Raw genomic sequence first — 15045 nt, 5'->3', positions numbered from 1 at the left:
TCGCTTTGGACAAAAGCATCTGCTAAATACATAAACATAAACATAAACATAAATGTTGTGTTGAATTAAAAAATCACTGTCAGTTTACTGAAGAAGAGCTGGAGTTACCTATAACATCCATGACTCCTTCACTTTGCATCTTGTTTGAGTGGCTGCATTGATTTTCCTAAAGTAATTGGAACATATGCAGAGTTGTTGTTTTTTTTTTTTTCTTGGAGGAGGTTCTCATTTCTCTGGGACAGGTTGAATTTACCATTCCTAGTTGAGGGTCCTGCAGCATTAAGTGTCTCAACCCAGCAGCAATGGACGTGCTACAAAGTTTTATCTTTCTGTGGATTTCAGCCGGGAATCTGCCTTCATCTGCAAACTCTGAGACTAGTAATAACCTTACAGTGCCGTGTGAGTTTGTTTCAAAAGATGTCTGTTTGGAGTTTGTTGAGGAGTCACAGACCTGGTCCCAAGCCAGCAGCAGCTGTGAAGCGAAAGGAGGGAAGCTTCTGAAGGTGTTGAACAGCCCGATCAAAATGTACCTGAATAACTTCACCAGAGAGAAAAACACCAGTACCTTCACCTGGTGGTTGGGAGAAAGGGTCAGAGTTCCTAACCAGGAGCTTTCTTTGGGTGAGTAAAGGACCATTTAATTTTTCCTTACTTAAAATGACTGAAAAGAAAAAAAAAGAAAAAAAAATGTTTTTATTTAATTATTGTGATTCATTCTGAATCTAGAGTGACTATGAAGGAGAAAAAATACTTTATAGTTTTTTTTACCAATCAGCAAACACAGTGAATCTAAAAGTTTTATAATTAATCGCAAATTCTCATAAATAAATGTTTAATAAGACAATAAATATCTGAGAAAAGTTTGTATGTTGTCTGTAAATAAACTGGTTGGACTCTAATGTGGTTTTTGGTCAGTTAGACTGTCATAAACCGATTGTGGAAACAGTAAAGTTGGGCATTTTACACAAAAATACTACACATGCAATGTTTAGTATTGTGTAAAATAATGCCCTCCTTGTCCGCATAAATACCATTTAGATGTCTGATGGCCAAGTTTGCCGACTGAAGTTGTTTTGTCTGATGCCACATGTGTTTTTGCACAAAATCTTCATTTAAAGCAGAAAATGCCAACGTTTCAAAGGATCTATGCACCTTCATGAAGCTACGTCCCCTGCAGTTCTTTACATCCAGCTGCAACAACAAACATGGCTTTTTCTGCATCTACAGTATGTCAAAATCCTTTTTGCCTCTCAATCTTTGTCCAGATTACAAAGAAGTAGTTTATTACAACAATATATGATTGAATTTCTTTTTACGTTCAAACTGCTCTTGGTTAAAAATGTCATTCTCTGTTGAAGCTTTGAAGTCTCCACAGCGGTCAAAGGTAAGAGGTGCTTCTAATGTTATCTGTAAAACTTTGTAAATGACGTTGTAAGTTTTTTAAATTTCTCCTCTTTAGCAAGCAAACATATCCAGCGATGCAGTTAAATCTCGTAAGTTACACTTTTGCTTTAATTATATCTTAATGTATAACAGACACAAGTTTTGTCTTTTATTCAAAAACAAACACTCCGATTTCAGGGATCAAAAGGGGCATTTCAGATTTCTCAAATGGCATGGCTTCGAATATCAACGACATTCGCAATCTGCTTCAGGTGATAAAAGCCCATTTCATTTTACTTCAACTGTTCATGAGTCATAATTTAGGAAAGTATTTGAGTTTTTCCTGAAAAAAAAGTACAAATGTGTCAATCTTACATAAAAGTTTACATGCACTCTCTTTTTCGGAGGCAGTTTGCGGTTAAAGAACTGAAGAGAATGGAGACTACACCAGGAGAGCCAACAAATGACAACAGGGTTCGGCTGTTTTTCTCTTGTCTTTACATTTTTTCATCAACTCATCAGCTGTGTTGAATTTATTCAGCTTTCTCTTCTCGCAGGACAACTTCATTAGTTACGTGTCAAAGGGCACCGGTAAACTGAACCAAACCTTTGCTGTTAGTAACAAGCCTGTCATTGAGTCCATCATTGGCTGTTGCATCGGCATCATGCGTCTGTCTCTGAAAAAATGTGATATTGCTCAAAACCCAAACCCTACAGTGAGCTGGTCTGCTTCGCATTAACATACAAATGCGTTGTTACTGTTTTGGCTCCTAGAAATGGTCATCATTGTTCTTTTGTTCCACTCTAGTCTTTGTTTGAGAACATCTTTGAGACCATTCGTGTAGCTTCTCTGCTGCTGGGGCCAGACATCAATCAGACAATTGTCACCAGGTCCCTAACGAGCACCATCTATTTGAAAACGTAGGTCTATTCCGCATAAATGTTTAACGCAAATTGTTTTTAAATCCGACTTCGCATTAAATTTGAATTCTCTTCCATTAGGTTCTTACCCAAAGACCTCAACAATGCAGTTTTGGGCTCAGTGAGCGATGGGGGATTTGTTCAGCTACCTCCATATTCAGCCCTTCAGTCAAGCCTTGGAAAATATGCCACCGTCACCGCACAGGTACGCGTGAATGTGTGTGAGAGAGAAGGAGAAAGTAATTTGCATTCATGTTTACATTTTAGTCGCTGTCATTCGCAATATTTTTAAATAGGATTTTGTTATTTTTAGATTGCTACATTCCCAGATAATCCTCATCCCTCTGAGGACAACATTACAGGAAGTGTTTGCGACTTGGCGCTTATCGGTGGACTGTCTCCTGTTAGGCTGCAAAACCTGACACAGTGGTTTGAGGTAAACATAATGTGAATAATTGACAGATTTCAGAAATAAAACATTTGTTGGCATGTTTAGAACATGTATTTATACGGCACATCAGGTATCATTAATATCTAGACACAGAAACCAAATGCAAAAGTGGATTCTGAAACAAAACAAGCAGCCCCCTTGTGGTTGGTTTCAGTATAGGTTTTAAAGGTTGAATATAACTGGCAAACTCTGGTGTTAAGAGGTGGTATTGCAACAACAGAACTCACTTTCCAGCCGTCGGGATGTTGGTTCACTGCTGACAGGTTCCATCACCATGTTCAGGGACAAATCATACAGAACAAGGACTAATTTCTAATAATACGCTTATTTTACAACTTTTGTTTACTGTTGGAACATCTTCTGGGCTCAGAATCAGCAGCTTGTCTTGTCAAGTTCGCCATTTTAAACAGTCCCAGCCTCGCCTTGCTGAGCGGACTTTTTAGCTCCCTCTAGTGGCTGGTAGATGTAAACATAAACCCAGTGTTGTGCCTGTCAAAATATAATTTTGATATATATATATATATATATATATATATATATATATATTTTTTTTTTATTTTTTTTTATTAAGCTTTTAAAGGAAAAACTGTGCACTCATTCTGCACACCTCTAATTGCTCCAGGGAGGTATTATTTTTTTAATATAGTTTTATTTAAATATTTCATATTCCACTTTTAATTACCGTCCCCTCCATTTAAACAAATATCAAAAGTGTTTCACCTCAAAGAATTGTATCTGTTTACTCTTATTCATTCAAATAGATATTGCTGCTTTTGTTTTCAACGAAATAACAAATTAAAACACTGTGAAGGACGTTCAGCCCCTCATACTCAGAATGTGACTCTAAAATACAGTATGGTTGTCTCCGTTATGGGACATTTGTCTTCACTTTTTCACTACAGAAGTGGGCGGACATGCCTTTTTTAGTCATTTTAACTATGAAAATTAAACAAAATTAACCATCTAAAACCACAAAGATAGAAAAACTAAACATCTAAAAGCTCTACTAGAGAAGAAGGTGAAAGGGTGAAACTGACACTTTATCAACAATAGTGAAGCATTTGCAGAATGAATCAGGAAATTCTGTTGAGCTCATTAAAAAGCTTTGTGACACATCTTGCTGTCTCTGGTTCCCTCAGATCTTTCTGAGTCGTCCAAATCCTGCACCACTGCTCAACAGTACCTTCGTGTTGACTAAAGACACCAAATCTCTGTCTACAATTAACATCTCAGATCCTCAGATGACCATGTTTTTCAACGTAGAGCCCAGTGCCAACGTGTCGTTGGTTCTCACTTTGGCTTACGGGTCTCCCCCCAACTCCACAAATTTCAGGAACAAGACCACCTTGAACTCCACAGGTAACGGTCTACACCAACAGACTGGTCTCCTGCTGTGGAAAACCAAAACTCTGATTGCCTTTGGGTTGTAGATTAACATGTTTTTGCTTTAAGGAGACTATCGGTGGATGATAACACCAGATATGTTGCAGCGGACTCCAGGGACTTGGTACATAGACACCAGACTTTCAAATTACACTTCTGAAACAAACGTGACATTGACGGCCGCCATTTATTTGACCAAGTGTCTGTACTGGAATACAGATACAAAGAACTGGAGCACTAGTGGATGCATGGTGGGTTGAGCAAGCCGCATTTATATTCTTGTGTCAGTGCTCGTTGTGTACCACACAGTGACGTGTGTATTCGTCTCAGGTGGGAAGTAAAAGTACGCCGAATCTTACACAGTGTCTGTGCAACCACCTGACCCTGTTTGGGAGCTCATTCTTTGTGATGCCAAACTATGTTGACATATCTCGAACAGCAGAGCTCTTCGCCACCGTCACTAACAACTATGTGGTTCTGGCCCTGCTGTGTGCTTTCTACGGGCTTTACCTCATCACTTTGCTGTGGGCCTGCTACGCTGATCGCCACGCGGGCTCCAAGGTCAGTATTTGCACTTGTGTAATATTGTATGTTCTGCACATTATTATTATGTTTTCCACATTCAAACATTTTCTCTATGTTTGATGCTTCATCATCAGAGGAAGGTAACTCTGCTGGAGGACAATCACCCCGGAGCTCAGTACAATTACCTGATCGGTATCCAGACTAGTCACCGTAAAAGCGCTGGTACTTCTGCTAACGTAAGAGTTTCATTCTCACTGACAGGGTCATGTTTCTTACTTTTTTTTGACTTTTTAAGTCAAAACGGTGACACATACGAGCCCTGCTGTGAACAGAACAAGTTCACACAAAAAAAAAAACATGATACATAATAGCACTCACATCACCCCACTTCTCCTCCAGCTTCACTGGCTGCCAGTCAACTTCAGGGTTCATTTCAAGATCCTGGTTCTGGTCTATAGGGTCTTACATGGACAAGCACCATCTTACATTGGTGACCTTCTTAGTCCCTACACCCCCAGCAGGTCCCTGAGGTCCAGTGATCCAGTGTCCAGGCTAAAGACCAAAGGTGACAGATCATTTGCTGCTGTGGCCCCCAGACTCTGGAACTCTCTCCCCCTGAACCTGAGATCAGTGGACTCCTTTAAAAAGCAGCTGAAGACTCACTTGTTCAAGCTGGTTTTTGTATGACCTTCTTCACCACTCTCTCTATATTCTGCTCTCCCCACCTATTCCACCTTCCTCAGGATCCACTGGTTTCCCTCTTTCCTATTCACTCTCTTTCTTAACATATTTTTAATCACAATTGTCTATTTTTTGCTCATTGTAAAATATATTTTTAACCATTTTCTAAATTCTTTTTTACATTTTTTGTTTTTGTGAAGCGCCTCGTGATTTTTTATCTTGAGAGGCGCTATAGAAATGATATTTTCTTCTTCTTCTTCTTCATTAGTAATTATTGAAAGAAACAACTGGAAAGGTTAAACCCTATGGCACATAGATGCCAAATGTTAATTTGATAACATTTGTGTTAACTATGAGCTGAAATAAAGTGGTTATATTTTCTCTTCCTAACGATTTACAGTTTCTAAAGAGCAAGTCACCCCTACCAGTCTTACTCCACTCCCATTTCCTGTTTGAAAAATGCAATAAATGCTGTTGCTTGGCAGACCGAGAGGGCGGAGCCGCTAACAAATACACACACACAGGCTCACAACGGCATTGTGACATCATATGGTACCAGCTGACATCATAGGGTACTTCTTAGCCCATAGCAATGGCAGATTTTAAATCGAATGCGGTGCAGAGTTTTTACCTGAAGACGGCGCAACATTGACAGTTTTAGGCAGAATATTTAAAGAACTAAGATGCAAGTAAAGTGCCAAATTATTGACTACACGTGTCTACAGCACGATTAGGCGCTCATTTATATATTTTATCAGCAAAAGAAAGTTGATTTGAGGGTGACTTGCTCTTTAAATCTTTTGCATCAGCTATATGTGGGTTGCTGGAGCGTTACTGTGGTGCTGTTTCACCAGTGCCCTGTGCTGTCCTGCAGGTCACTCTGAAGCTGATTGGCTCAGATGGGGAGAGTACCATTCACAACCTGACCGATCCCGACAAGCCCGTGTTTGAAAGAGGAGCTTTTGATATGTTCCTTCTGTCCACACCCTTCCCGCTGGGCGACATGCGAAATCTTCGTCTGCAGCACGACAACTCAGGCGGTAACCCTTCATGGTACTAAATGCTGAGCTTTTCAAACATATTAACCTTCGAACTTTGATTTTTTTCAATGTCATGGATTTTACCAGTATATTTAGCAATAACCCCATTTCCTATAGTGAAGAGAGAAGGAGACAATGAACAGACAAGTCAAACAGTTATAACTGTGGCATAGTGCATGAGGAAAAATGCCCTGAACATCTGGTCAAAGAGTTTATTTATACCAAGAGATAAGAAAGGAGAGAGAGAGAGAGAGAGAGAGAGAGAGAGAGAGAGAGAGCGAGAGAGAGAGGGAGAGAGACTGAGAGATTTTGTGTGTGTGTGGAAAGTCAAGAATGTGTGTGTGTGTGGCTTGTGTGGGTGTGTCTGAATAAGTGAGCATGCAAAAAGGCATAGAGCAATACATTTACATTCAGTTGATTGAGTCCATGATCAAGAATTAATAAACATAAAGCTCTCCTCTGATCTGGCAATCTTCCAGTTCCTGAAACAGTTCAAACCACAAACTGTGTCCAAAATGTCTTTTTTGTCCAGCTGTAAGTTGTTGGCTTGTAGACATACTTGAAGTAGCAGTTGGGGCAGCAGTAGCTCAGGAGGTAGAGTGGGTTGCTTCATGATCGGAGTTGATTCCAACTCCGCCCAGGGGTATTCTGTTGTTGTGTCCTTGGGCAAGACACTTCACCCAACTGTCACGTTGTGGGGATGTTTAGTACCCAAATATGCAGATTACCCAGACGACAAGAAGCAGAAGTTGGTTCAAAGTAAAAATCCTTTTATTTGCAGGAAAAAAGAACAAAATTAAATCCAAGGCAGTGAGCCAAAGTCCAAAAGTCCTGGAGCACAGGACACCCAAAGCTCTCTTAGAGCACCAAAAAAACCTAGAGATCAAAAGCTCACTAAGAGCAAGAAGACCTGGAGACAAAAACTCAACCGGAGCACGAACAACGCTGACAAATACACAATGGATCGACAACCACACAGAGACAAGACAGGGCTTGTATGGACTGGGAAGATGAGAGGGAGATGAATTGCAGGTGTGTGGGGAGAGGGACCAGGTGAACACAATTACTAACTCAGGGAGGAGGAAGAAAACACTGGTGGGAAAAAACACACTAAATAATGAAAGAATGTAACAAAGGAAAATGACCTAAGAGAAAAACAAAAGACCAAAAGGCATGAACCATAACTAATATTCTAAGGGGAAGCTGACACTAAAGGAAAACACTACAGAACGAAACTACAGGGGCGTGGCTAAGAGGGGGCCAAGAGAGCACAGCACCTGGGAGAGGGAAGTCTGAGGGGGGAAACCTAGAGGGCAAATGGGGAACACCGGGAGACACATGAGGAAGATGCATACACGACACATGAGGGCGCTAGAAGACACAAAATGAGCACCTAGAGACGAATGAGGACAAAAGGAGACACATGAGGTGAGACGCAGACACAGACCATGACACCAACTTGCTTGTGTTGGTGGTGGTGAGGGGGGCCAACGGCACCAAATGGCAGCTTCGCCTCTGTCAGACCGCCCCAGGGTGGCTGCAGCTACAAAGTAGCTTACCATCACTGGCAGTGTGTGAATGTGAGAGTGCATGAAAGCATCTTTGAGTGTCCTAAACAAGCTCTATATAAGTTTGATGTATTATCATTATTATTGTAACAGTATAATGTATGTAATCATTTCCTGTCAGCATGCTTCCCCAGCGACACTTGTTCTGAGTAGAGCTGCTTTTGTGAAGGCAGTAATCTGCTGGCTGCAGGCGCTCAGCCGTGCCTGATTAGAGAAGACTGAAGAACAACAGAATGTAGCAGAACTTGACTAATTCATGACGGAAAAAAATAGTTTTCTCAAATACATCAAATCAAAGACAACAGAAGAGAGTCAAGTTTTAAAAGTTTAACGATTTATTACTAAACAAATTAAAACTAGACTGACTTCAACACTAAATGTATGGTGTAACTAAGGTGAATGAGACAGAGAATAGTGTAGTGTGGAATGTTGCTCAGAACCAGCAAATCCAAAGAAATGATTAGTTCTGGTGGGAAGTGAAGGTGATGTCTTCGCGCTAAGCTTTGATTAGGAGATTCATAAACACATTCAATGCCATTCTGTTGGTCTACGTACCCTTAGCGGATGTCCCTGTCTAGTTCAGGAGGTGTAGAGTAGAGCCCTGCACGGGACTGTTTTCTTCATCCCGCTTTCGCTGAATTTCTGACCATTACCGCCCGCAACCGCAACGTGTGTGTTACACTCTCGCCCGCACCCGCAGTGTGCATGTCTACTCCCGCTCGCAACCGCAAAACTCTGAGAAATTATTACCTCACAATAAAAGAGATGTATTGAGTTTGTGCCCTCTCTGGTCCTGGAGAAAACATGTCATTAGGCTATACCAGGGGTCGGCAACCCGCGGCTCTTCCATCCATCTGATGCGGCTCTCTGTGCTTGTAAAATAATGACTGGATATTTAAATAAAATGTTTTATATTTCACTGAATTAATTTTATATCTGTAAGTCAATTCTATGTAAAGATTGTCTGCGTAAACATGAACAGTTCCAACCCGGTCTTACTGTGAGACCGGGTTGACGGGTCACGCTTGTGCGTAATCATATAGGCGCTTTATGAGCTGAAGAGGATGTGAGATTCTGGGATTCTCCTCAGACGGCTCCTGGATGTGTCGCCACATTGGAGACAGGAACAAGCGCTATTCAGCCAAAGTTTCATAATCAGGGAACATTTTCTAAGTGACAAGTCTCTCTGAGAGACAGGGTTTGGAAAACACTCGCTTCAGTGAGAGGAACCTTCCTGCATGCGCTCTGGTTCTGCGACGCGCTCCAAGCCTCTCTCCACATCTTCAGCTCGCTGTGCACCGTACGTACACTCTGACAGTGAGCTGCGCTGAGCAGTGTCCATCTCAGATGTTCAGATGGGAATCATTTCTTGAGTGATTTACCTACATCCGTGATGTGCATAACGAATAAAATGTCAGTTCGTCTGCATGCGTCGGGGTAATTCTTTCTATTCTTTCTCCGTCAAAATAAACGGTCAAATACAGGAACTGTCCGGTCAGCACAAGCCCTGCTTTTAACTGTTCTGTTTTCTTGTGAAAATTGTTGCAAAGAGATATAATTTAACTTGATTAACACCAGAGCCAGGCGCTCTGCACCGTTATCTCCGTGACTGTGAATGAGGGAAAAACAAATTGATCGGATCCTGCACGTCTTTTAACAAATTGGTCAGGATTGACGCACTTTGTTTTCATTTAGTTTTTAACCCTTTAACGCTGATGCGTCACCAGGGTCATCGGTGACGCCTCGGCGCATGTTATGTTTATGTTTATGTTTATGTGCTTAGCAGACGCTTTTACCCAAAGCGACTTACAATTTTTTTTTTTTTTTGTGTGATTTCAAATAACTCCTCGCTACTTAAACTATACAATTCTTAAAAAAAACATAAAGGAGCTACTGTGTGGTGCTTAAAGGATTAATGAAATCAAGGTCATTTCATATTCATATTCTATTCTCCTCTGTAATCAGGCAGTGATCGAGATCGCTTTTCTAAGAGAGACCTGATCGGAGAAACTGCTCCAAATGTCTGACTTGACTTGCTTTGGTTTTTGTGTCATAAAGACCTTGTTTCAGCTTCTTTTCAACATCAGTTGCCGACTCGATCATATTCATCCCGATCCCGCACTGTTTCTTTTAGCCGACCGTTCCCGCCCGCAGCAAAGTTCACACCGCCCACCCCCGCAAAATTTGTGTTGGGTCCCGCGGGACCAGGCGGGACCCAATCCTGATGCAGCCCTATAGTGTAGAGGTCCAGCTCGGACCTTTGGAGCCGAAGCTTTCAGAAGCAGCCGCTGCAGCCGACCACCAGTCTTGAGATACTTCCGGGTCACGACAGTTTATCGACATCTAACAAGACCCAAAACGGGTTGTGATGGTTCAGCTTTTATTCTGAAAGGAACCGTTGCAGCAAGTGGGACAGCAACAGATTTTATCCAGCTTGTCGTTGGTTCTTTCGGCTGAAGAGGAGAGTTACGGATTGGCCACTCCGTCAATTTCTCTAGAACGCTTTGAACTGGCGTTAAAGATGATGTGGGCATGGTTTTATACTTTGGATGTTTTGGTTTATGGTCAAATGAAAAGATGACAGATTTACCAAGCATCACCAAATCCACGCCTCCGTCAGATCTGGAAGATTCTGATTGGATCAGTAAAAGCAATGTGTGATGTCTTAACGCTACGTGATATCAGTCCTAGTGGAAACATTTAAAGTCATATTACTTATTATATTCTATAGGATTATAATAAAGTAATTAATATTTTGATTTCACAGATTGGTCACATCTTATTATTGACTAACACTTTGTTTGATTAGCTTATTAAAAATAGAGTTCTTTGATTTATTAAAAGGAGAGAGTCCATTCTTCATTCTTCTCTTGAGCTGGAAAGAAGCAGTTTAGAAGCAAATGCATGAGACCTTGAGGCCATATCTCATGCAGACTAGTTCTGTGTCAGAGGAGAGGGGGGAAATGACTTTTGGTGGCTCCATCTTTTCTCAGAAAACAAATGTGTTGCCATTTCTTACACCTTATTTTAGCCTTGCATAATACAACTCTGATCTTTTTAAAATTCACTTTCTCAACCTAAAGGTATGTCAACAAGGTGATCGTCCAGGACCTTCAGAGTCGAAATGTCTGGCACTTCTTCTGTAACTGCTGGCTGAGTTCTGACCAAGGAGACGGCATGACCAAGAAAACCTTCAACGCAGCAAAAAACAACGAGATCGCCAGCTTCATGTGAGTTATTTACACTAAAACAAACACACACACACACGTCTTAAACAAGAAGCCTCACTGCTTTATCTGTTTCATCTCAGGAACATTTTCCAGAGCAGAACATCAACTGGTTTCAGGGATGAACATATCTGGGTGTCCATTGTGGATCCTCCCTCACGGAGTCCCTTCACACGTGCCCAGAGGGTCTCCTGCTGCATGTGTCTGCTCCTCTGCACCATGGCCATCAACATAGCCTTCTGGAACATTCCTGTGGATGAGAGCTCACCTGTGCTCTTTTCAATAGGTGACTGCAGATTTCTCAGTTGCACATCTTCTATCAGAGAAGAAGGAAAGCTTACTGAATCACTTTACACCACTGCTCAGTTATTTATACAAAAAAATGCACATATGTTTATTTTTGGAGATTTAAGCATCTGAAACATGGCATGTGGAGCTAATTTTTGTATCAATCTCAACTTCCTGGGCTGCAGATGCTCATTTAAGAATTGTTTTAGTCGATTCACGTCAATAACTATGGATTTTTGCACTTGTTTTTTCAGGTTCAATGACGATGAGGTGGCAGGAGTTCATGGTGGGGGTGCAGTGTGGCCTCCTCATGTTCCCAATCAACATCCTCATCATCACCATCTTCCGAAGCATCCGACCTCGGATTGTTTCGAAATCTAAAAACGACGGCTTCACAGAAAATGTCAGACCGCCTGCCATCACCATGCCAACAATTCTGAGAGTGGGTTTGGTTTAGAACTTTTGAATTTGGTGTTGTTGTTAAGACTTAGTTAAACTTGTGTGTGTGTGTGTGTGTGTGTGTGTGTGTGTGTGTGTGTGTGTGTGTGTGTGTGTGTGTGCGTGTGCGCGTGCGCGTGTGCGTGCGCGTGTGCGTGTGTGTGTGTGTGTGTGTGTGTGTGTGTGTGTGTGTGTGTGTGTGTGTGTGTAGGAGACTGAGGAGGTGATTTCTTTGGTGAGCATGAGTGAGAGAAATAAGATGCCAGAGCTGCTGAAGCTGGAGTCCGCTGATGACCTTTGCCCTGCTTTGGACAGGTTACACATCTTTATCCAGCATATGCAAGGTATCATCATCTTCTGTAGCCTGTCAAAAAATTATAAAGAAAAAAAATGTAATCTGTTTGTCAAACTTTTGAAGCACAAAGTGGTTTTCATGTTAACGGGACAAGCAACCACATTTTAGATACCCAAGGGAAAAAAATAGACCTTGGTCTTGAGTCAGAAAAGGGTAGAATGCCTTCTCCAGGTGAGGGATCAGGTCCTGTCTCAAGTGGAGGAGTATAAGTACCTGGGGGTCTTGTTCACAAGTGAGGGAAAGATGGAGTACAAGATCAGTAGGACGGTTGCTGCGTCTGCAGTGATGCAGGTTAGGTAGTGACTGAAAGAACGAGACTGTGGAAATAAGCGGCTGAAAGGAGTGTCCTTTAGGTATCCTCCTTGCTGGACGTGCCCGGAAAACCTCGCCAGGGAGGCGTCCAGGATGCTTCCTAACGAGATGCCCGAGCCGCCTCAACTGGCTCTTCTGGATGTGGAGGAGGAGCGGGTCTACTCTGAGCCCCTTCCGGATGACCGAGCTTCTCACCCTATCTCTAAGGGAGAGCCCAGCCACCCTGCAGAGAAACCTCATTTCAGCCGATCTCGTTATTTCTGTCATTACCCAAAGGTCGCGACCATAGGTTGGGGTTGGAACATAGATCAGCCCATAAAGCCTTCCAGCTCAGCTCTCTCTTCACCAGGACAGACCGGTACAGCGCCCGCATCACCGCAGATGCAGCACCAATCCGCCTATCGATCTCACGCTCCATGTTTCCCTCATTTGTTTTTCGCGTGAGTGGAATAAAATCTATTTCCTCCGGTCTGGCATGGGTAAGCTTCAGAGAGGAATGTAAGTGCAACAGAGGTGTGTGTTTACCTGCCACAGGTGAGAATGAGAGCAACAACCACTGGGTCTACTGCAGTAAGTTCCTCCTGGCTGGTCTCTGTCACCTCCTGATGAATTTGGAGAAACTGGATGGAAAAAACTTCCTGAGCCCAGAGGAGTACCACCGGGTTCTTAGCTTGGCCAACCTGCTGGTTCGCAAAACCGAGATGGTCCTCTCCAGCCACCTGGCAAACTGGTGGGACAGCACGCACACGCACGCACACACGCACGCACACACGCACACACACACACACACACACACACATTTAGATGTTTTTTTCTCCATTACCTCTCATTCCATCCTTTTTGAGCAGCCCACCTCCCGTGCGGAGGAAGAAGAAGGTGTCTGCAGGCCTCCGGCTGCCCTGGTGGTGCGTGTTCATTGGCTGGTTCTTGCTGCTGTCCATCAGTGGAATATCCACTTACTTCACCCTGCTGTACAGCTTTCAGTACGGCAAAGAGAAGTCTATCAAGTGGGTCATGTCTCTGGGTCTGTCGCTCTTTGAGAGCATTTTTATTCTCCAGCCTCTCAAGGTGGGTGAAATCAGACAACTTCTCTCTGAAAAGTCAGTTTGACTTTAAAGAGCAAGTCACCCCCTAATCAACTTTTTTTTCTGATAAACTGTATAAATGTGTGTCTAATCGTGCTGCAGACACCTGTAGTCAATAGTTTTGTACTTTAGTGCATTTTAGTTCAAATTTTAATTATCTGCCTAAAACTGTCGGTGTTGTGCCGTTGTCAGGTAAAAACTCATCTGCCATCGCTATTGGCTAAGAGGTACACTAGAATGTTAGCTGGTACCATATGATGTCACAATGTCGTTGTGAGCCTGTGTGTGTGTGTTTTTGTCAGCGGCTCCGCCCTCTCGGTCTGCTAGGCAACAGCATTGTTGCATTTTTCAAACAGGAAGTGGGAGTGGAACAATACTCTGGTAGGGGGTGACTTGCTCTTTAATCTGAGAATTGTCTGCTATTGTTTTTGTCAGCCTGTTGCACAGGTCATAGCATGAATTATTTAGTTTAAGAGCTTCTTTATTTTATATGCAGAGAGATAATGCAGGTGGCTTGTTTTTGTTCACAGGTGATCGGTGTGGCGGTGGTCTTAGCCCTGCTGATGAAACCTGTGGCTGTGGAGGACACCGAAGAGGCAGAGCAAGCACTGTCAGGTAAGAAAAAAATGAACTTTTATGTTTTTTTTTTATTTTTTATTGTGGGACCAAGCTTAGAAAAATTGGCACAAATTACAAATAAAAACTTTCTACCCAGTGTGGATGGTTTCCTGAATGATCTCTGGAGAAAAGACATTTTCTAACTGCATTACTTGGTTCATTTTCCAACACAGCAAGAGTTGTTTTACCCTGTTTTGGCTGGCGTTTCGGCTAACGCTGTAGCCTTCCTGTCAGCGTCAACAGCGACGAGCTCTGAGGAGGGCTACGGCGTTAGCCAAAACGTCAGCTAAAACACGGTAAAACAACTCTTGCTGTGTTGGAAAATGAACCAAGTAATGCAGTTAGAAAAAACAGTACACAGAACGAACGTACAAAAGATGTTTAAATAACATTTACATCCAACAGGACAGATGAGCTAACGGCTAGTCTGGAAGAAGCCTAGACTGAAATGTGTCGTTGCCCTCTGAAAACAGCTCCATCATTAATGGTGTCCTATACTGTTATTTACATAGATTCATATGGTTACCGTAAATCCTCTAATACAGGCCGGTATTCAATTAAAGGCCGGGTCTCCAATTTTGGCCGGTGTTGGAGTCGGCGGCGGTGAATAATGGCCGGCTTTTAATTGTGGCCGGGTGGAATGTGGTAACAAGCAAGTACAGGGGCGGTTGTGTCATCCGTCTCACTTTTGATTTGCCAGTGATAGACCGCGAGGGTAACTTTAACCGTGCGGAGACGAAGAGGAGGCGAAAATTTGATATCAAGTTCAA

The 15045-nt window shown here is 42.5% G+C and overlaps 2 protein-coding genes across 2 annotated transcripts in view; one reads left to right on the top strand and one right to left on the bottom strand.

Annotated features, from left to right (window-relative positions):
• The window catches only part of LOC107381616 (large ribosomal subunit protein P2), a 129465-nt gene that overhangs the window by 77880 nt on the left and 36540 nt on the right, over positions 1-15045 (bottom strand). The window lies entirely within an intron of this gene.
• Positions 303-4311, top strand: pkd1l3 (polycystic kidney disease 1-like 3). Its single transcript, XM_070554571.1, has 10 exons — positions 303-621; positions 1359-1384; positions 1460-1493; positions 1582-1655; positions 1795-1857; positions 1941-2099; positions 2192-2304; positions 2386-2509; positions 2618-2740; positions 3895-4311. The coding sequence occupies exons 1-10, from the start codon at positions 303-305 to the stop codon at positions 4183-4185; spliced, it is 1326 nt and encodes a 441-aa protein (XP_070410672.1). The 3' UTR covers positions 4186-4311.

The sequence above is a fragment of the Nothobranchius furzeri genome, chromosome 9 (assembly GCF_043380555.1).
Source record: "Nothobranchius furzeri strain GRZ-AD chromosome 9, NfurGRZ-RIMD1, whole genome shotgun sequence".
NCBI classification, from domain to species: domain Eukaryota; kingdom Metazoa; phylum Chordata; class Actinopteri; order Cyprinodontiformes; family Nothobranchiidae; genus Nothobranchius; species Nothobranchius furzeri.
Note: the sequence above shows the minus strand (reverse complement) of the source record. Positions and strands in the feature narration are given on the sequence as shown.